The following is a 23,660-nucleotide window of genomic DNA, read 5'->3' as shown; positions in this document are numbered from 1 at the left end:
AACACTGTATAGCTTCAAAACATGGATGGTCAGTCCTTGCATCCATAGCTCTGTCTATGAATTTGAGAGTGATTACATTTCTCCATAGCCAATCCCTTTGCTTTATACCAAAACAGAGGTGTGGTGTCAGCTTTGTTATTGTTTCACTTAAGGATTCTAGCTTTAATTATAAAAATATATATTTTCCACAATTCCACCTCATTATTAAAGTGCGGAATGGAGGTGAAGAGAATGGTGTGTGAAGTTGAAGTTTGGACCAGGACCAGCTAGAATGTAACTCAGCTTCCCCCCCATTCGTCAGGAGGAGGTGGGGCTTTGAGTGAAAACGTATTTCCATCTCACTGCAGAAAGTCTGCAACAGCCTCAACTACCCAGTGTGTGTGTTTGCAGCCTGCATAGCTTGCTGGCGGACTGTCACCTTCTTCTCCACTTGAAACTTCCATTACTTTGCATGAGATAAGCCTACTTACTAATCGTTCTCCCGGCCGTGAAAGCGCGTCAGTGTGGCCGTGTTCAGTTTCTAGTACGTTTCTAGTGCGACTTGCGAAGTGAAGAAATCTTCGGAAGTGGATTGTAGAAAACTTCACCATCACGATGCGAGCGATTAACCTCGATACCTATAGCCTGTCACTGCTCACGGCCAAAGAGGACATTCTCAACCCCCGCTCATCAACCAACTGGTAGGCCTAAACATCCTTATTTGCTCTTAAGTGCCTGAATATAGTTGCAAGCTCAAGTTGAGTATACCAAGCATATCTATTTTTATTTAGGTTTTAGTCGCATTTTAAACTCCCATAAGGAAGTTTCTAAATACTTATTTGATAGTTCGTTACATAAATATCCGGTTTCATTCAGAGCTACGTAAACGGTCCCAGCATTTGGATCTTGTTTTCTCGTGTACAAGAAGAAAGGGTGTTGTGTAATTCAAACTTGATTGAATTGGTTCCAGGAGTGGAAAGGTTATGGAGGTAGTCAAAGGATAACATAAAACGGTGCTCTAGGTCTAGATATAGGCTAGGCATAGAGGAAGTGATAGTGATAGTATTAGTGATAGTCAGGGCAACTCAGGTGGCACAGTTACGCCTCGATCACACCGATAGTGTTTTTTGCACCCTGGCTACACCAGAAGAACATGCAATTCCAATGGAACGGAACGCTGCGTTTGCCGTGCAACATTGCAGTGCAGAGGCAGTTGCCGTGCGTTCTGTGTGGCGCATACTTTGGATTTATCGAACGTAGGCTATGCATCACATTGTATGCGTTGACAGCTTGCCAGAAATATTAAAGGAAGGTGAATGTTGAACTTTTGTTGCACACATCCAGGTGATGCTGCGTACCATTTAGCGCAAAATTCATTGAGGCGTTAGTGCAGGTAGTCTGCAGAGTGTCCTTACCATACAACCAACGGAGGTTAGTGCGCGTGCCAAACTGTTGGCTACCTGTGTGGCGTGCACGTCTTGCTTCTAGCACCTGGCCTGCGCTTTTTCCGGCCTCGCGTGGAGTGACTCCGCTATTCTCCCCAGGGCTCTTTGACTTTATTCTTTGTGCTCAGCGCACAGCTCGGGTGTCTGCCTACATGGCGATCTTTGAGATAGACTGTAATTCAACACAGAGAGGTACTAAACAGTACACGCACCCACAGACATAGAGACACACACGAACAGCATTGACGCATAGAATACCATGCATTGTAATGGAGAATAAATAGCCTATTTATTTCCCCTCCTGAATTCTATTAGTGGGCAAATATTTGCAAATCTACTTTAATGGACCCATTTTTCCCTTTGAACCCAAAGCTCCGAGAAGTTCGAGGGCTGAGGGTGCTGCAGCACCCCCTGAAAAATCGGAATAAAATAAATAAATAACAAACACAAAAGTAGTGCACTGGGCCTTTACTAGTCTTGTATTAGCGACCGATATAGGCGTCTGTAGTGCAGGCAGACAAAAAATAATCTGCATCCCCACATGTTTGAACCCTGTGGCAGATAGCTCAGACACATATTTAGGACACCTTCAATTATGCCCAATTAGTGCCATGTTCCTTTGATGAACTTCTGAATGTGGGTGATCTCTCTGTTATGTTGACTGTGATCCCACACAATTATAGATAATGGATATATGTTGCCATGGTGATGTCAATGATCTATGGGCTCCGCTTTGTGGTTTACCACCCAGCTATCACCCATCCGAGGTTGTGTGGCTGTGTTTTTCAACAAACTGTTATAGGTCGTATGATGTTGAACGTCATGGAAAATACGTTGATGATTCATGAATGCATAATAACTGCTCTATTGATTCAGAAACCTCTTGACACTCTCAACCAGAGTAAGTATGCTTTCTCAAACAGTGAACTAAGAAAGTCTCCCTCCGACAAAGAGTAGGTTGACAGAGAAATGTACGCGTGCAGGAGTACATTGTGTCATTGCCAAGTACCTCAACTCCATGATGATTTCATCCACAGAGTTGAGCACAGACTAGAGTTTTTGAAATGAGGCTTGGCAGCTCTGTCGTCATGGTGACTTAGCCAAACAGCATTTGGCTAGGAATGGCAGACATACCGTCATTGGCTGCCAAGCTATCCCCACAGGAACTGGGCTGTTACCATCACTATGCTGTGTCCACATACCCTACTGATGACACATGTATTCACAATCCTTGACTTTTTATGTTACAAAGTGGGGATTAAAATTGGGGCGGCAGGTAGCCTAGTGGTTAGAGTGTTGGACTTGTAACCGAAAGGTTGCAAGATCGATTCCCCGAGCTGACAAAGTAAAAATCTGTCCTTCCACCCCTGAACAAGGCTGTTCCACTGTTTCTAGACCACCATTGAAAATAAGAATTTGTTCTTAAACTGACTTGCCTAGTTAACTAAAGGTACAATAAGCAAGCCTAATTGTTTGCTCAATTACTACAAATCTTTGTCTCGCTGGTTTTCACACTCGTTTCTGTTTCTCCAACCTGGTCTGTCTCTGTGTCTCTCACTCATTCCTGAGCTGAGCATCAGTGTAGTGCTCCCTCAGCATTAGTTATTGTCATCACCAAAATGGAGCATGCTGGGAGCTGAGAGAGACCAGTGAGGCCAAACACTCAGTAGATATCTCTCTCAATTCAATTCAAGGGGCTTTATTGGCATGGGAAACATATGTTAACATTGCCAATGCAAGTGAAGTAGATAATGAACAATAAAAATCAACAGTAAATATTCCACTCACAGAAGTTCCAAAAGAATAAAGACATTTCAAATGTCATATGTTGTAGCGATGTGCAAATAGTTAAAGTACAAAAGGGAAAATAAATGTGGGTTGTACAATGGTGTTTGTTCTTCACTGGTTGCCCTTTTCTTGTGACAGTAGGTCACATTATCAAATCAAATCTAATTTATTTCTAAAGCCCTTCTTACATCAGCTGATATCTCAAAGTGCTGTACATAAACCCAGCCTAAAACCCCAAACAGCAAGCAATGCACGTGTAGAAGCGTATATTGATGCCCTGTCTCTAATAACAGACACAGAGAGAGTGGAAACCCACACTGAAAGGCTGAATAACACTGGACTGAATTGAGAAGGGGGCGTAATAATGACATCATAATTTGTGTGTGTGTTGTGTGTAGAGAGACCGAGAAGGGGGAGTTTGAGTTGGGGAAAAGGTTGTTTTGTAGCGTGGCCCTCCCACCCCCACCGTGTTGGTCTTGAGGTCCCACTGTGTATTATCTAATGACCTTGTGTTGTGAATGGGTAACCAGCCTCTGTATGGGAAGGCACCTAAAGAATAGAGGGGCTGCCTATTCAACAACACAGCTCCGGAGGTCTCTCCTTGTTCCCTTTAATGACTGTGGACTCTAGACTGTTTCACACACAGCCTCCAAACTGGTGTGTGTCATTTATGTGTGTGTGTCAGTGTCTGAAGCAGTAGTCAAAATGACATGAACATACACCCTACTACTGTAACTTTGTAAACCAGACACTTATTGTAAGTCCAAAGAGACATATATATTATATATGGCAATGTACAAGGCAGCAAATGGAAATGGTTGTAAGCTGTCTCACGCACACTATTAACTCACATACTTCTTCATTCTGATTGTAACCCTCATAAAAGTACAGCTACAGCTTATTTTAGCAACAGCACACTAAGGGCTGAAAAATTCCCCTTTCTCACTTTTCATGACTCCATAAAATACCTCAGTCAGTAGCTATGCTCCTAATGCTGATCAAAGGCAGACACACTTTAATTTACTTTCCATCCAAAAGGACTGGGCACTGTGTAGACTTGAGGAATGTTTATGCCAGAATTTCACGATCTAAATGTAATTTCTCTGCCGACGTTTTTGGGTGTACTCTTGTCAGGCAGACTGCATATATGGGCAGCAGTGTTGTTGGAATACCAAATAGACAGAGTATTGTTGTACCAATCCAGTATAACTGGGGTTGCAAAGCTACCAGTAATTTACCAGCATCTTCAATAATTTAGGTAATTAACAGAAAATCTATGCCAATCTATCGTAACTTTGGGTAATTTATACCTGAATAACTTTTTTTTAAATTATTCAGAACATTGACGACAAATAAAGTGCCTTCAGAAAGTATTCACAATCCTTGACTGTTTATGTTACAAAGTGGGAATAAAATGTATTTAATTGTCCTTTTTTGTCAACGATCCACAACAATGTCAAAGTGGATGAAGAATTTTCCGATTTAATTTTTTTTTTGAAAAATTAAATGCTAATATATCTTGCTTAGATAAGTATTCAACCACCTGAGTCGATACATGTTAGAATCACATTTGGCAGCGATTACAGCTGAGTGTTTTTGGGTGAGTCTCTAAGAGCTTTGCATACCTGGATTGTACAATATTTGCCCATTTTATTCTTTAAAAAGTTCTTCAAGCTCTGTCACATTGGTTGTTGATCATTGATAGATAGCCATTTTCAAGTTTTACCATAGATTTTCAAAACTGTAACTAGGCCATTCAGGAACATTCAATGTCGTCTTTATAAGCAACTCCAGTGTATAGTTGTACTTGTTTTTTAGGTTATTGTCCTGCTGAAAGGTGAGGTTTGCTCTCCCAGTGTCTGTTGGAAAGCAGACTGTACCAGTTTTTCCTTTAAGATTTTGCCTGTGCTTAGCTCTATTACTGTAATTTTTATCCTAAAAAACTCCCCAGTCCTTGCCGATGACAAGCATATCCATAACACGATGCAGCCACCACCATGCTTGTAAATATAAAGAGTGTAAAAAGTGGTACTCTGTGATGTGTTTTGTTGGATTTGCCCCAAACTTAACACTTTGTATTCAGGACAAAAAGTACATTTATTTCCTTTTTTTTGTAGTATTACTTTAGTGCCTTATTACAAACAGGATACATGTTTTGGAATATTTTATTCTGTACAGGCTTTTTTCACCCTGTCATTTAGGTTAGTATTTACAATGCTGTTAAGGGCTGATCCCATTTAGTTGATAGGCTGTTGGTCGGCCGAGATTTCTTTAGTCGAGCAGTAGCAAAAAATATATAGAATTTCATGGTGTACAAGACACTTCTCTGATTCGCGCCTGTCTGAGTGGACTAATCCATTGTGGAGGCCGTGGGGATGGCACAGACCATCACTAAGACGTGCTACTAAAATTGTATATGGTTATATTACGTAAAAACATTGGTGCAACACTCATAAAAATATTATTTTTATTCGTGTTGCTTTCTCTCGCATTGGATCGCGGTTGCTGACCGTGGTTCTGAAATATCAGTGCAATGAATTGCCGTCTTTTCTTAGATCATGACACTATGTGCATAATAGCAAAGTTAACCAGCATATTGATGTTGAGAAGAATGTGGCGGAGGCAGAAGCCGAGTTAGGAGACAAGAAAACAGCACTTGCCATACTTTTCTAAGAAAAGTGAGGAGAGCGGAAATGGCAATAGGTCTATAATCAATAGCCTAATTGTTAAACGTGCCTGGCTTTATACTGTAAATCATCCATATACTGTATATCTAGAGAAATAAGACAGATCCTGCTTCTGTTTGAGTGCTTGATCAATAGCCTACTGATTCTGTGAGCACCAAGCCTCACGCAACCATATGTGGGATTAACAATTTCACAAATTCAGCTGTTTTCAATCTTTGCAATGCTGTAATAAAGGCTTTACACTTTTGTATATATTAGAACAGCCTCTCTGGTATTACTTATAAGTTGTTTAGTGTTGTTTACTCATCCCAATTGTCAGAAAAATAAAATGTATAATAATAGCCCTCCTTTTTCTTGATCTCCTTGTTATTATTACTTATTATTATTATTATTATTATTATTATTATTATTATTATGATGAACATCATTTATAATAAGTCATATTGTTATCATTAGTAGGCTTAGTATAGCAGACTTGTAGAACCACCATCGTGCTCTAGGCCAAAGAGTGCATACTGTTTAGTTTTAATACCATAACTTAAGCCTATATATTCAAAACGTGTATATAGGCTACTGTATCATTCATTCATGTCATCACACAGCATATGAGTCATTTATGATTTGAAATGCAATCAAGCATTTCCGTTTGAAAATAAAATAAAGCTACCCTTGAATAAATAGCGTAAACGATAAATAAACTGTTCCATGTCAGAAATTGCGTTCACGAATGAATGCAATTGTTTTTAGTGTTTGCTGTAATAAAGGCTTTACAATGATTTATTTTTAACTAAACGTTGCAACAGACTCTCTGGTACGCTTATCATTTATTTAGTGTTGTGTACATTGTTACAGATGGTCAGAAAAATTATATTGTAATCTAACAGCACCTGTTTGGCACACATAATATGCACGCTGTAAGAACCGACACTGGAGATGAGAGTGCAGGTACGGAGAGTTGAACATTTTAATTTAGCACAGACATGAACAAGACAGGAAGAGCATCATAACCGGGTATACAAGACATACAAACATTATTGCAGAAGCGGGGAACAGAGCTGGGGAACAGACAGATATAGGGGAGGTATTAACACGGCGGTTGAGTCCAGGTGAGTGCAATGAATCGCTGATGCGCGTAACGAGGGAAGCAGGTGTGTGTAATGATGGTAGCAGGAGTGTGTAATGCAGGGCCTTGAGTGCCAGGGAGGGAGAGCGGAAGCAGGCGTGACACACGCAAGGCTTGCGCCTTACCTTCTTTTTCTTGATCTCCAGGATTTTCCACAGCTAGTCAAATTGATTCCACACATCCAACTTCTCCTTTACCTCCTGAGCAACAAGTAAACATTCCCCCATTTCAAGTTTATTTGTCATGTCCTCTGCATCCATTTTGCTGTCACATGTTCAGGGTTTGTTTGTGATTATAATATGCTATAGGTCAGGCCCTATTGGTCACTTACATGCGATGCATACATGTGTAGTGTGAAGAGAGCAAGGGTTGAGGGAATAGGGAATGTTTTTCCTAAACAAATGAGGGATTTCGGTAACAGAACTTTTCAGTAAGAAATGGCTGTAATTACATGTTGCAGCTTCAGCAACATGGACTGCACGATTAACACAGTTGAAGTTCTGTAGTGGTCGCTGCAAAATGGAGGAAAGAGAGACAACAGCTGCTAGTCACAGTCACTTGCTGTCATTTTTTTAACACAGCGCAGCAATCAAATCAATTGCAGTCAGACTCCCTCTAGTAATACAGTGCTTTCGAAAAATATTCAGACCCCTTGACTTTTTCCAGATTTTGTTACGTTACAGCCTTATTCTAAAATGGATTAAATAAAACCATTTCCTCAGCAATCTACACACAATACCCCATAATAACAAAGCGAAAACAGGTTTTTAGAAACATTTAGCAAAAACCAGAAATACCTTATTTACGTAAGTATTCAGACCCTTTGCTATTAGACTCAAAATGGAGCTCAGGTGCATCCTGTTTCCACTGAACATCCTTGAGATGTTTCTACAACTTGATTGGAGTCCATCTGGTAAATTAAATCGATTGGACATGATTTGGAAAGGCACACACCTGTCTAGATAAGGTCCCACAGTCGACAGTGCATGTCAAAGCAAAAACCAAACCATGAGGTCGAAGGAATTGTCCGTAGAGCTCCGAGACAGGATTGTGTCGAGGCACAGATCTGGGGAAGGGTACCAAAACATTTCTGCAGCATTGAAGGTCCCTGTGCCCTCCATTATTCTTAAATGGAAGAAGTTTGGAACCACCAAGACTTTTCCTGGAGCTGGCCGCCTGGCAAAACTGAGCATTCGGGGGAGAAGGGCCTTGGTCAGGGAGGTGACCAAGAACCCAATGGTTATTCTGACAGAGCTCTAGAGTTCCTCTGTGGAGATGGGAGAACCTTCCAGAAGTACAACCTTCTCTGCAGCGTTCCCCCAATTAGGCCTTTATGGTAGAGTGGCCAGACGGAAGCCTCTCCTCAGTAAAAGGCACATGACAGCCCGCTATGAGTTTGCCAAAAGGCACCTAAAGGACTCTCCGACCATGAGAAACAAGATTCTCTGGTCTGATGAAACCAAGATTGAACTCTTTGGCCTGAATGCCAAGTGTCACGTCTGAAGGAAACCTGGCACCGTCCCTATGGTGATGCATGGTGGTGGCAGAATCATCATCAATCAATCACATTTATAAATCCCCTAGATATCATAAAGTGCTTAACAGAAACCCAGCCTAAAACCCCAAACAGCCAGCAATGCAGATGTAGAAGCACGGTGGCTAGGAAATACTCCCTAGAAAGGCAGGAACCTAGAAAAATAACCTAGAGTACCTAGGCTCTGAGGGGTGGCCAGTCCTCTTCTTGCTGTGCCGGGTGGAGATTACAAGTGTACATGGCCATTTAAGGCCAGATTGGTATTTGAGATGTTCATAGATTACCAGCAGGGCCAAATAATAATCACAGTGGTTGTAGAGGTTGCAACAGGTTGCAACCTCTGGAGTAAATTTCAGCTGGATTTTCATAGCCGCGCATTCAGAGGTTGAGACAGCAGGTGCGGTAGAGGGAGAGAAAGTCAAAAACAGCAGGTCCGGGACAAGGTAGCATGTCCAGGGAATAGGTCTGGGTTCCCTAGCCGCAGGCAGAACAGTTGAAACTGGAGCAGCAGCACAATCAGGTGGACTGGGGAAAGCCAGAAGTCATCAAGCCAGGTATTCCTGAGGCATGATCCTAGGGCTCAGGTCCTCAGGGAGGGGAGGGGAGGGAAGGGAGATAGAGATAATTAAAGGGAGCATACTTAAATTCACACAGGACACCATATAAGACGGGAGAATTACACCAGATATAACAGACTGACCCTAGCCCCCCAGCACATAGACTACAGCATAGATACTGGAGACTGAGTCAGGGGTGGTTCAGGGGACATTGTTGCCCCATCCGACGATACCCCCGGACAGGGCCAACCAGGCAGGATATAACCCCACCCACTTTGCTAAAGCACAGTCCCGATACCACTAGAGGGATATCAACAGACCACCAACTTACTACACAGAGACAAGTCTGAGTATAGCCCACAAAGATCTCCTCCACCGCACGATCCCAAACAGGCGCAAAACCAGACAGGAAGATCACGTTTTTGACTCAACCCACTCAAGTGACGCACCCCTCCTAGGGACGGCATGGAACAGCACTAGTCAGCCAGTGACTCAGCCACAGTAATAGGGTCAGAGGCAGAGAATCCCAGTGGAGAGAGGGGAACCGGCCAGGAAAAGACCGCAAGGGCAGTTTGTCGCTCCAATGCCTTGCCGTTCACGTTCGCACCCCTGGACCAGACTACACTCAACCATACCAAGTCTGCGTCTCTCACATCGATAGGCAGACCATTTCATAAAAATGTAGCTCTATAGGAGAAAGCACTACCTGAATTTCAAAGGACAATAAAGAGGCCTGCGTCTTGTGACTGTAGCGTACGTTTAGAAATGTACGACTGGACCAAATGGGAGAGATGGGTAGGAGCAAGCCCATGTCATGCTTTATAGGTTGGCAGTAAATCCTAGAAAACAGCCCTAGCCTTAACAGGAAGCCAATGTAGAGAGAAGTAATATGATCAAATGTTTTGGTTCTAGTCAGTATTCTAGCAGCAGTGTTTAGCACTAGCTGAAGTTTATTTAGTGCTTTATCGGGGTAGTCAGAGAGTAGAGCATTGCAGTAGTCTAATCTAGAATTGTCTAAAGCATGGATTAGTTTTTCTGCATAATTCTTTGACAAATAGTTATGAATATGGATAAAAAGCTGTCCTTGAAATATTCTTGATATCAAAAGAGAGATCAGGGTCCAGAGTAACGCTGAGGTCCTTCACAGTTATATTTGAGACGACTGTACAACCATCAAGATTAATAGATAGATCTAACAGCAGATCGCTTTGTTTCTTGGGACCTAGAACTAGCATCTCTGTTTTGTCCGAGTTTAAAAGTAAAACATTTGCCGGCCATTCCACTTCCTTTTGTTTGAAACACAGGCTTCCAGGTTAGGCAATTGTGAGACTTCACCATGTTTCATCGAAATGTACAGCTGTGTGTCGTCCGCATAGAAGTGAAAGTTGCATTGTGTTTCCAAATGACATCACCAAGAGGTAGAATATATAGTGAAAACAATAGTGGTCCTAAAACGGAACCTTGAGGAACGCCAAAACGTACAATTTATTTGTCAGCGGACGAACCATCCACAGAGACAAACTGATATCGTTCCGACAGATAAGATCTAAACCAGGCAAGAACTTCTCCGTGTAGACCAGGGGTGGGCAACTCCAGTCCTCGAGGGCCTTATTGGTGTCACATGTTTTATCCATCCCTAGCAAACACAGTTGATTTAATCAAATTGCATTCTAAACTGAAGATCATGATTATGTGATTATTGGAGTCAGGTGTGCTAGCTGGGGCTGGGGCAAAACTGGGATACCAATCATGCCCTTGAGGACTGGAATTGCCCATCCCTGGTGTAGACCAATTAGGGTTTCTAATCTCTCCACAAGAACGTGGTGCTCGATGGTGTCAAAAGTAGCACTAAGGTCTAGGAGCACTAGGACGGATGGAGAGCCTTGGTCTGACCATTTTAAAGGCAATTTACCACCTTCATGAGTGCTGTCTCAGTGCTTTGATGGGGTCTAAAACCAGACTGAAGCATTTCATATACATAATTTGTCTTCAGGAAGGCAGTGAGTTTCTGCATAACAGCTTTTTTTGGGGGGAGATGGGAGATTCGATATAGGCTGATTTAAAAAAATAAATAATATTTTCCGGGTCAAGGTTTGGCTTTTTCAAAGAGAAGCTTTATTACTGACACTTTTAGCGAGTTTGGTACACATCCGGTGGATAGGGATCAATTTATATGTTCAACATAGGAGGGCCAAGCACAGGATACTTCCTGCTCTTTCAGTAGTTTAGTTGGAATAGGGTCCAGTATGCAGCTTGACGGTTTAGAGGCCATAACTATTTTCATGAATGTGTGACGAGATACAGGAATAAAAAACTTGAGTGTCTCCATTGATGCTGGCAGTTCTGTGCAGACTCGTAAAAAATGAGCTTTGGAGAAATTGCAGATTCAAAGTAGAATCCGTCATTTGCTTTCTAAGGATCATGATCTCTTCATCGAACAAGTTCATGAATTTATCACTGCTGAAGTGAAAGCTATCCTCTCGTTGAATACTTATTGAGGGCTCTTTGGTATTGCACGTTACTGTCTTTTCAAGCTAGTCGGAAGACTTTTAGTTTGGTGGAGCGATATTTCCGTTCCAATTTTCTGGAAGATTGCTTCAGGGCTCGGTATTTTCTGTATACCAGTGAGCAAATTTCTTGTAACAAATTTGTTTTGTTTTTAGGGGTGTAACTGCATCTAGGGTATTACGTAAGGTTACGTTTAGATCATCAGTTAGGTGGTTAACTGATTTTTGTACTCCGACGTCCTTGGGTAGGTGGAGGGACTCTGTAAGGGCATCCAGGAATCTTTGGGTTGTCCGAGAATTTATAGGACAGCTTTTGATGATCCTTGGTTGGGGTCTGAGCAGATTATTTGTTGCAATTTCAAACTTAATAAAATGGTGGTCCCATAGTCCAGGATTATGAGGAAAAACATTTAGATCCATTCCATAGGACAAAACTAGATCCAGGGTATGACTGTGGCATTGAGTAGGTCTGGAGACATGTTGGACAAAACCCACTGAGTCAATGATGGCTCCGAAAGCCTTTTGGAGTGGGTCTGTGGACTTTTCCATGTGAATATTAAAGTCACCAAAAATTTGAATATTGTCTGCCATAACTACAAGGTCCAATAGGAATTTAGGGAACTCCATGAGGAATGCTGTATACGGATCAGGAGGCCTCTAAACAGTAGCTATAAAAAAAAGTGATTGAGTAGGCTGCATAGATTTCATGAATAGAAGTTCAAAAGACCAAAATGCAGTGAAAAAAAAGGTATTGTTAATTGAAATTTGCTGTCATAAATGTTAGCAACACCTCCGCCTTTGCGGGATGTGCGGGGTATATGGTCACTAGTGTAACCAGGAGGTGAGGCCTCATTTATAACACAGTAAATTCATCAGGCTTGAGCCATGTCTCAGTCAAGCCATTCACATCGAGATTATGATCAGTGATTAGTTCATTGACTATGACTGCCTTGAAAGTGAGGGATCTAACATTAAGTAACCCTATTTTGAGATGTGTGCTATCACAATCTCCTTCAATAATGGCAGGAATGGAGGAGGTCTTTATTCCATTGAGATTGCGAAGGCGAACGCCGCCATGTTTTGTTTTTCTCAACCTAGATCAAGGCACAGACATGGTCTCAATGGGGAGAGCTGAGCTGACTACACTGACTGTGCTATTGGCAGACTCCACTAAGCTGGAAGGCTGGCTAACAGGGTGCAGGCCAGATAGCCTGCTGTCTCATTGTGGAGCTAGAGGAGTTAGCGCCATGTCTATGTTCATAGATAACATGAGAGCACCCTTCCAGCTAGGATGAGGTCAGTCACTCCTCAGTAGGCCAGGCTTGGTCCTGTTTGTGGGGGAGTCCCAGAAAGAGGTCCAATGATCTACAAATTCTCTCTTTTGGGAGGGGCAGAAAACAGTTTTCAACCAGCGATTGAGTTATGAGACTCTGCTGTAGAACTCATCACTCCCCCAAACTGGGAAGGGGCCAGAGACAATTACTTGATGCCGACACATCTTTCTAGCTGATTTACACGCTGAAGCTATGTTGCGCTTGGTGACCTCTGACTGTTTCATCCTAACATCGTTGTTGCTGACGTGGATAACAATATCCCTATACTCTCTTCACTCGCCAGTTTTAGCCTCAGCCAGCACCATCTTCAGATTAGCCATTACGTCGGTAGCCCTGCCCCCTGGTAAACAGCGTATGATTGCTGGATGATTCTTTTTAAGTCTAATATTGTGGGTAATGGTGTCACCAATGATTAGGGTTTTCAATTTGTCAGAGCTAACGGTGGGAGGCTTCGGCAGCTCAGACCCCGTAACGGGTGGAGGAGAGACCTGAGAAGGCTCGGCCTCTGACTCTGACTCGTTGCTTTAATGGGAGGAACCGGTTGAAAGTTTGTCAGCTGAATGAGCGAGACCGGTTGAGCATGCCAACAGCATTTCTTTCCAGAAGCCTTGAGAAAATTGTCTGGCTGCGGGGACTGTGCGGAGGGATTTATACTACTATCTGGACTTACTGGTGGGTCAAACGCTGTTTCATCCTTTCCTACTACTCTTAAATTACCCTTGCCTAACGATTGCGTCTGAAGCTGTGCTTGCAACAGTATATTATGTATATTATGAGTACAGCGACTGCAATTGATGGTATAGTGTTAGTGTTACTACTTAGCTTTTTCGGCTGGTGGAGGTCCTGTAGAACCATGTCCAGATAACTCGTCTGGGGTAAAAAAGTTGAATGAAAAAAGTAGCATGAAGAAAAAACTAAGACGTAGGTAAATGTATTCAAAGTAAGAACCAAAAAGTTTGTCAGATGGCCAAGGAGCAACAAACAGCACAACAAGACGGAGACAAGTCCGGAAGTTGAGGGTGGAGCAAATTTCACCAGATCATCAGAGACATCAACACTTGCTGAGCAAAGTACAACGCAGGAGTGGCTTCGGGACAAGTCTCAAATCAATCAAATTTGATTGGTCACATACACATATTTAGCAGATGTTATTGCGGGTGTGAAATGTGAAAATGAAATGCTTGTGTTCCTAGCTCAAACAATGCAATAGTATCTAACAATTCACAACAATAGACACAAATCTAAATGGAAAAGAATGGAATTAAGAAATATATAAATATTAGGACGAGCAATGTCGGAGTGGCATTGACTAAAATACAGTAGAATATAATATTATATACATATTAAATTTGTAAACAAATTGAAAGTGACCAGTGATCCTGTGTCTATGTATATAGGGCAGCAGCCTTTAAGGTGCAGGGTTGAGTAACCGGGTGGTAGCCAGCTAGTGATGGCTATTTAACAGTCTGATGGCTTTGAAATAGAAGCTGTTTTTCAGTCTCTCGGTCCCAGCTTTGATGCACCTGTACTGACCTCGCCTTCTGGATGGTAGCTGGGTGAAAAGGCCATGGCTCGGGTGGTTGATTTCCTTGATGATCTTTTTGACCTTCCTGTGATATCGGGTGCTGTAGGTGTCCTGGAGGGTAGGCAGTGTGCCCCTAGTGATGCGTTGTGCAGACTGCACTACCCTCTGGAGAGCCCTGCGGTTGCCGTACCAGGTGGTGATACAGCCCAATAAGGATGCTCTTAATTGTGCATCTGTAAAAGTTTGAGGGTATTAGGGGCCAAGCCGAATTTCTTCAGCCTCCTGAGGATGAAGAGGCGCTGTTCCGTCTTCTTCACCACACTGTCTGTGTGGGTGGACCATTTCAGATTGTCAGTGATGTGTACTCCGAGGAACTTGAAGCTTTTCACCTTCTCTACTGTGGATTCCCGTCAATGTGGATAGGGGGTGCTTCCTGAAGTCCATGATCAGCTCCTTCATTGTGTTGACGTTGAGGGAGAGGTTATTTTTCTGGCACCACTCCGCCATGGCCCTCACCTCCTCCCTGTAGGCTGTTTCATCATTGTTGGTAATCAGGCCTACTACTGTTGTGGAGGCGTGTTGGAGGCATGCGTGGCCACGCAGTCATGGGTGAACAAGGAGTACAGGAGGGAGCTGAGCATGCACCCCATTGTGGGTCCCCTTTGTTGAGGATCCTCGAAGTGGAGGTGTTATTTCCTACCTTCACCACCTGGGGGCGGCCTGCCAGGAAGTCCAGGACCCAGTTGCACAGGGCGGTGTTCAGACCCAGGGCCACAAACGTAATGATGAGCTTGGAGGGTACTATGGTGTTGAAGGCTGAGCTGTAGTCAATGAACAGCATTCTTACATAGGTATTCCTCTTGTCCAGATGAAATAGGGCAGTGTGCAGTGCGATGGCGATTACATCGTCTGTGGATCTATTGGGGAGGTACGCAAATTGAAGTGGGTCTAGGGTGTCAGGTAAGGTAATGGTGAAATTATCCTTAACTAGCCTCTCAAAGCACTTTATGATGACAGAAGTGAGTGCTATGGGACGATAGTCATTTAGTTCAGTTACCTTTGCTTCCTTGCGTACAGGAACAATGGTGGACATCTTGAAGCAATGGGGACAGCAGACTGGGATAGGTAGAGATTGAATATGTCCGTAAACAGTTCCAGCCAACTGTTCTGCACATGCTCTGAGAATGTGGCTAGGGATGCCACCTGGGCCGGGGTTAACACGCTTAGATGTCTTACTCACGTCGGCCATGGACAACGAGAGCCCACAGTCCTTGGGAGTGGCCCTCGTCGGTGGCACTGTGTTATCCTCAAAGCGGGCGAAGAAGGTATTTAACTTGTCTAGGAGCAAGATGTCGGTTTTCCCTTTGTAATGGTATTTTCAGAGGCTACCCGGAATATATCCCAGTCCGCGGGATCAAAAGAAGCTTGAAGCATGGATTATGATTGGTCAGACCAGCGTTGAATAGACCTTAGCACGGGTGCGTCCTACTTGAGTTTCTGCCTATAGGAAGGGAGGAGCAGGATGGAGTCGTGATCTGATTTGCCGAAGGGAGGGTGGGAGAGGGCCTTGTAGGCATCCGGGAAGGGGGAGTAGCAGTGGTCAAGTATTTTAGCAGCACGACTACTACAGTCAATGTGTTGATAGAACTTCATTAGCGTTTTCCACAAATTTGCATTGTTAAAATCCCCAGATACAATAAATGCGGCCTCAGGATATGTGGTTTCCAGTTTGCGCAACGTCCAGTGTTGTTCCTTGAAGGCTGTCGTGGTATCGGCTTGAGTGGGAATATGCACGGCTGTGACTATAACCAAAGATAATTCTCTTGGGAGGTAATACGGTTGACATTAGATTGTGAGGCATTCTAGGTCGGGTGAACAAAAGGACTTGAGTTTCTGTACATTATCACAATCACACCATGAGTAGTTAATCATGAAACATACACCACCGCCTTTCTTCTTCCCGGAGAGTTCTTTATTCCTGTCTATCCAGTATATCTGGAGAGAGCCATGATTCCATTAAACAGAGTATGTTACAGTCCCTGAGGTCTCTCTGCAAGGAGATCCTCGCCCTGAGCTTGTCTACTTTATTGTCCAGAGATTGAACATTAGTGAGTAATATTCTCGGAAGAAGTGAATGGCACGCCTCCTGAGTCAGACTAGAAGTCCTTGATCGTCTTGGAGCAGCCTCTGGCGTACGAACAAAGGATCAATTTCGGGAAAGTTGTATTCCTGGTTGTAATTATGGTGAGTTACCGCCGCTCTGATATCCAATAGTTATTTTTGGCTGTATGTAATAACACAAAAAAAACTTTCTGGGCTGATAATCTAAGAAATAACACCCCCAAAAAACGAAATACTGCAAAGTTGCTTAGGAGCTAGAAGCAGAGCTGCCATGTATGTCGGCGCCATCTTGAATGTCCTTGAGTGGCCACGCCAGAACCCGGACTTGAACCCGATCGTACATCTCTGGAGAGACCAGAAAATAGCTGTGCAGCAATGCTCCCCAACCCAACCTGACAGAGCTTGAGATGAACTGCTGAGAAGAATGAAAGTCCCCAAATACAGGTGTGCCAAGCTTATAGCGTAATTCCCAAGAAGAATCGTTACTGTAATCATTGCCAAACAAAGTACTTCAACAAAGTACTGAGTAAAGGGTCTGAATACTTATGTAAATGTGATATTTCAGTTTTAGATGTTTTTTATAAATGTGCAAAATGTTCTAAAAAAACAGTTTTTTCTTTTTCATTATTGGGTAATGTGTGTAGATTGATCAGGGAAAATACAATTTAAACCATTTTAGAATATGTCTGTAACATAACAAAATGTGGAAAAGTCAGAGTCTGAATACTTTCCGAAGGCACTGTATATGGTAAAATGGATTGGTTGAAAGAACAGATTACTCTTGGTCAAGCAAGATTTTTTTTATTTGGGGACAGCTCTATTGTTGATACATCCTAAATTGTTCCTATAACAGACATTAAACTCGATAACTGTATTAAAATCACCATTGGCCTCATGGGGAAATCCCTGAGCGGTTTCCTTCCCCTCCGGCAACTGAGTTAGGAAGGACACCTCTATCTTTGTAGTGACTGGGTGTATTGATACATCATCCAAAGCGTAATTGATTATTTCACCATGCTCAAAGGGATATTCAGTGTCTGCTTTTTATTTTAATTTTCACCTATCTACCAATAGGTGCCTTCCTTTGCGTGGCATTGGAAAACCTCCCTGGTCTTTGTGGTTGAATCTGTGCTTGAAATTCACCTCTCGACTGAGGGACATTACGATAATTGTGTTTGGTGCAGAGATGGGTTAGTCATTAAAACATCATGTTATATCACACAGTTTTCTTTGTTACTCCTGCCCTTATTTACGCTTGCCATAACAAAGGGGTTGAATACTTATTGTGCTCAAGACATGTCAGCTTTGATTTTTTTTTAATTAATTTGTAAAACAACATTCTAAAAAGAAAATTCCACTTTGACATTATGGGGTATTGTGTCTAGGTCAGTGACACAAAATCTCAATTTAATACATTTTAAATTCAGGCTATAACACAACAAAATGTGGGGAAAAAATCAAGGGGTGTGAGAACTTTCTGAATGCACGTACATATTGACATAGTAAAATAAATACATCTTTGTAAAAACAAATATATATAAAGGATATTTCATGCTGAAACCCTCATATTAATCACCAATGGTATTCACTAAATAAATGGTTTATATTCAAGATGTTTTACAGATTTGTCATAATAATAATAATAATAATAATTCTATAATTTGTTTTATAGTCCCATTCAATTATATGTGATAAAGCCACAGATTATTATAATAATCTGATCATCTGAAGTACCCAAAAGGGCCACCAGATGTCTTGTGATGGGTTACATAAAATCCTTGAAAGAAACTAACATTCTGGTAGTTTACTGGTAAATTTAGAAGGTTTCCTGTAATATCCTTTTCAACCCTAAGTAGACCAAATGAAAACGGATAGGAACATAAGCAATTCACTTCAGAGTGATGCTCTACAAATGCTTCATCAAACTAGAAGTGTACAGCTCTTGGTTTGCACATTATCACATGGAATTCATTTAGAGCTCAATGGGGGCACGACCCCTATTCATCACCTTTGGGTGTGGGCTGTATCTAACCATCTGTGGGCTCTGGTGACTTTGAACACTGTCAAACACACCTTGTTCTTCCCACTGCTCTTGGCAGACTATGTGTTGACTGTGGATGGGCGTGGGTGGGGGAGCATTTTCACAATTAGTTGGTTTTGACTAGTTGCAAAGATCTAACCACTGCTGATTTGGATGGCGATACGGTGCACATTCGATAACTTCCCAAAGTAACATTTCAACCTTTTACATTTTTTTGTGATAGTGTTTTCAAAAGAGAAGTGAGATTGGTTCGCATCCAAAGCTAAACTGAGAAGTTTGTGAGCAGTTGCAATTGTCATGACTTGATTTAAACATTAATCTGAAAACTGTTATTTATCTAATTAACTAACTATGTTTAATTGTTACCCAATTAAATTAATCATGTAACAATTATCTCATTAGGATCTGGGGCACCACGAGAGCAGTTCTTTAAAGAGTTACCACCTTCAGAATGAAATTCTGAAAGGTCTTTACTTATCACATCTATAAACAGTCAACGTACTAATCATAACCTCGTATCATATAATTATTCTGAACGGTCGTAACCTCCTTGCATCTGCAAGAACCTGGGCCTTACTTATGTTTCAGTTAACGAAGAGATGGAGAGAGAGAGAGCGGGGCAGTGACACTTAACATTGGTACATTCGGAAACTACTTTCACGTACAGTAACCATATACTTTGCATACAAACCGCCACCTGCTTTGAATAAGAAATCATGACTGTATGTACGTGAAATGCCTGGGTTTGCCGGGGATTTCTCGGTGGACAGGGCAGCCTTGGAAAGGGGGTTGGGCCTGTTCGCGGCATGCTTGTAAGGCTCTGATTGTCCAAAATGGTTCCAAAAAGTATTCTACTGTTGTCCTCCTTTTGTAGGGCTCCGGTATCCAGTGACTTGTCGTGTAGTCCTGAACAGAACAACATCATTTATTTTCCTTCCATTTGCTCTTGTTAGATGCTTCTTTGAAGATAGGCTAGCCAGCCGTATCAATGGTTTGAGCAGAGTAACAGGATGGTCCTACCTAAATTAGTTTTCGAAGATACTTTACTTAGGACAGCTAATCAGCAGTACCAGTGATTGTCCTGGAGGTGAGTTTATTGTCTCCAACTCGTGTTGAGATTCAAAGGTAAAACCACTTTTAAACGTGTTTTTTTCTTAACCCACCATTCATTCAGTTTGCTGGAAAGGGGTGGCAGGCTGGCACGCTCTCTGACCTCACTCCGGGCGGTAACTACTCACTGTGCAAAGTTAGGTAAAACTATTATCTCTTATAGCTTCTCTCTTATAGCTTCCCTCTCTTAACAAAATTACTTTAATCATTTTCCATATTACATGCACAACGCAGAGTATGGAAACTTCATATATGTAGTTAAAGTATTTTATTTTATATATTTTTTTTAATGACATCACAAAATGACATTAGTGGTCTATAGATCACCTCTGGAGTGGATCACCTCACCACCATTCCCCATATTCTATGTTAGAAATATTGTCCCAGTATTCGCTTTTGAATGTGTTAGAGTTTCAGCCGGAAAAAGTCTGTTGAAACATGCACATTCCTTTGGTGAATCTTGAGAGCGCAGGGCTGAATCTTCTCCCTTGATTTACAACAGGGTGTGAGTTGTTAATCCCGACTAGTTCTTTCCTTCCCCCTAGGGGGAGAGGGGGTCTGGTTGAAGTTATTCATTGCAAACCTGATCTGACCTTTTTGGATTCTCGTGGACAGTCATGACACAATGATTTGGTAGAATGTGTTATTAAATTGTGTTAAAAGGGTCACAGGCTGTCCGAAGACAATCTGTGTTTTAGTGTTTTCTATCATTTCTTGGCTTTGGTGTTCTCACTAACGCTGTGACGGTCTTGGGAAATTTGGAAGATGGTAATTGGCCAGCCAAAAGACTGGTCTCTGTAATAGCCATTCAAATAGCACATTTTCTCTTCTCCGCTCCTAACTGCATGTGCTGCCATAGAAATATAATGAATAGAACGGGCATCCCCATTCAAGTCAATTATGGCATAACAGGCGGACTGGTGGCAATTGTGAATGTACCCATAGGAACAAAGTAGGAAGTTAAAGTGTACCCACTGTGATGTGATTTGTTGATTCAACTCAACTGACATTACAAAGAATACATTCCATTGCATGAGCCACATTAGTCAACATAATTTGGATGAACATTACATAAACATGGAAGTGATTGCATCACAATACCAGGCAGCCATTGCTAGTGTATCCATGAGTTTACCAGTCAAATTGCCAGGGTTAAAGGTTCTACAACACCTTGGTTGTTTCAGCAAGGAGCAACAAAGTTTAATCACGTTGTTTTAAGAGTCCATGTTAGTGCAAAAACGTACTCAAACGCACGAATGCTCAGCCATTCCGTCTTCAGTCAGCTGTTTTTTCCCCCAAAAATGACCATTTTTTAATATATATATATATATATATATATATATATATTTATATATTTATTTATTTATTTAAAAAATTATGGTTATTTTATTTTCATGACGGTCTTCAACCATAACCATCGGTTAAACGGTAATTGTGCCAGCCATAGTTTTCACACACTCTTTGGTTTGAATCCGGCGTGACACACTCACTCATTCCCTGTTCCAAGGAAGATGTTGTTTAAATGACATCTTGTTAGCAACAGGCAAGGACAACTCCTCAAGGATCTGACAGTGTAGGAATTTCCAGAGGATGGCACACATGCCATGCCATGTACATAGTAGGGAGAAACCTCAAAATGCAGTATTTGGATATATAACGAGTAGTGCATGTTATGTACGACTTCTTATAGTTTCATGAAAGGCCTGAATGAACAAGTCCCCAGCCCTCCAATTCTCACTACTCTTCCTCCCTTTTTCTGTCATATTATTTCCCTATGATGTTGCTTAACCTGTTTGAATTAGAATAACTTGCTATCCTGTGTATCCCCATCCAGTGGATTAGTCTTTGGGATTGTAATGCTGTAATGCAATTTATCTAAGTCATCAAACAACCCACTGAGCCCCCCCCCCCCCCCGTCCTATCTGTAACATTAAGGCCTTTGATCTTGTGTGAGAGGAATCACCTGTTGATTTGAAATGGTTTTGGTGATTTTATCCCAGGTGTTTGGGAGGCCTTCCATCGGTGCATGATAAAGGGAGATCTTTAGGGTGCTGGTGTCTTAAGGTTACCTGGTGGAGGACACACCTGTGTCTGGGCGGGGGGACTGTGTGTGTTTGTGCGCGTGCGTGCATGTGTGTGGGCGAGTGACTGCAGTGTGTGTGTGTGTGTGTGTGTGTGTGTGTGTGTGGTACTGAGAAGCCAAGGTGTGTTCTTATGCACTGTGTGATTATGACGCTGGTCACAGTCAAACATGCGTGAACCTAAACATCCATTATCTTTCTGGCTGCTATTTAGAGTTATCCCAATGTCTGAGCCACATAGATCTTCTAGTGTCGTTGCTGCTTATCGCAGCTGCAGACACACAAACTCTCTCACACACACACACACACACATACACACACACGGACAGACGCTGTCCGTAGGCACACGCACACAAACACACACGTATCCATGGAGTTTCTCTAGCTATGCTTATTCACAGTTACACACCAGATTCCCACGGTGAAATGGATCCTGGAGATCAGATTCAATCTTTCTTAAAGGGGCAACGTCTTATTTCGAAATGTGAGATATCTTAAAATGAACTTTGAAATATATATTGATATGTATCAAATTACATTTTAAAACACTTTACATTAATTTGCACAATTATTTTGTTTGCTCTTGAGTCTCATGTGTAGTTTTGTAGAAGGATTTTAGGCTACGTTTCTGCATCTCATTTGTCACGCCTGCTCCCGCTCTCCCTCTGGAGCTCGAGGGCGCCAGACTGCCCTCATTATGCACAACTGTCACCATTGTTACGCGCACCTGCACTTCATTACCGGTCACCATCACGCGCAGCAGTGCATCATTGGACTCACCTGGACTTTGTTCCTTTAATTTGTTGACTGCCTTCCCTATTTCTGTCTGCTTCCCCATGTGTTCCCTGTATCAGCGTTGTTGTCGTTTCCGTTTCCCGTGTCCAGACGCTGTCCGCATTCTGTTCCTGTTCTGTTTCAAGCCCGTTATTCATTAAATGTTCACACCCTGTACCTGCTTCTCTTCCCTTGCGTCTGTCATTACAGAATGCTGATGCCACTAAGGAAGCATCAGGGAGTTTTTTGTTTTTTTGTTTTATTTGGTGAAGTCGGGTCCTGGTGCCGTCGCCAAGGGAACCGGGGTGCCTCAGTCAGCTCGTCGGTCTTCCACACCTTTTGCTGGCTCGAGAGGTCTTGTTGGCTCGACAGGTGCTCACCCCAAGTCATGCTTCAGCCGACCATCAGGATCCCACGCCTCAGCCGGTTCATCGGGCTCCCCGCCTCAGCGGGATCGTAGGTCTGTCATGCCTCAGCCAGATCGTCAGGCTCCCACGCCTCTGCCGGTTCATCGGGATTCTACGCCCCAGCCAGGTTGTCCAGCGCACATGCTTCGGCCGGCCCGTCAGGCTCGCCTAGGTGGGATGCCGGGTGGCGCCCCTACTGTCACACTTGCTCCCGCTCTCCCTCTCTGGAGCTCGAGGGCGCCAGACCGCCTTCATTACACACACCTGTCACCATCATTACGCGCATCTGCGCTTCATCACCGGTCACCATCACGCGCAGCAGCGCATCATTGGATTCCTTTAATTTGTTGACTGCCTTCCCTACTTCTGTCTGCTTCCACGTGTGTTCTCTGTATCAGCATTTTTGTCGTTTCCGTTTCCCGTTCAGACGCTGTCCGTATTCTGTTCCTGTTCTGCTTCATGTCCGTTATTCATAAAATGTTCACTCCCTGTACCTGCTTCTTGTCCCCGGCATCTGTCCTTAGACATTATTGGTGTCTCTTATTTTAAACACAGACGTCAAGTCCCACCACTCCATCATCTAACGTGAGTCAGCCTACCGTTATATTCATGCTAGAACTTCACACAAAGTATAACAAAAACTCAAA

The 23,660-nt window shown here is 42.6% G+C and overlaps 1 protein-coding gene and 1 pseudogene across 1 annotated transcript in view; one reads left to right on the top strand and one right to left on the bottom strand.

The window, feature by feature from the left end:
- Positions 1-317: 317 nt before the first annotated feature.
- LOC110535705 (uncharacterized) overlaps positions 318-23,660 on the top strand; it is a 69,927-nt gene continuing 46,584 nt past the window's right edge. The window contains exon 1 of the mRNA XM_021620890.3: positions 318-680. Within this exon, the coding sequence (XP_021476565.2) occupies positions 595-680 (86 nt within the window). The 5' untranslated portion in view covers positions 318-594. The remainder of the gene's footprint in view (positions 681-23,660) is intronic.
- Positions 12,840-13,929, bottom strand: LOC149979590 (uncharacterized; annotated as a pseudogene).

The sequence above is a fragment of the Oncorhynchus mykiss genome, chromosome 11 (assembly GCF_057628025.1).
Source record: "Oncorhynchus mykiss isolate SJ-2025 chromosome 11, ASM5762802v1, whole genome shotgun sequence".
Classification (NCBI taxonomy): Eukaryota; Metazoa; Chordata; class Actinopteri; order Salmoniformes; family Salmonidae; genus Oncorhynchus; species Oncorhynchus mykiss.
Note: the sequence above shows the minus strand (reverse complement) of the source record. Positions and strands in the feature narration are given on the sequence as shown.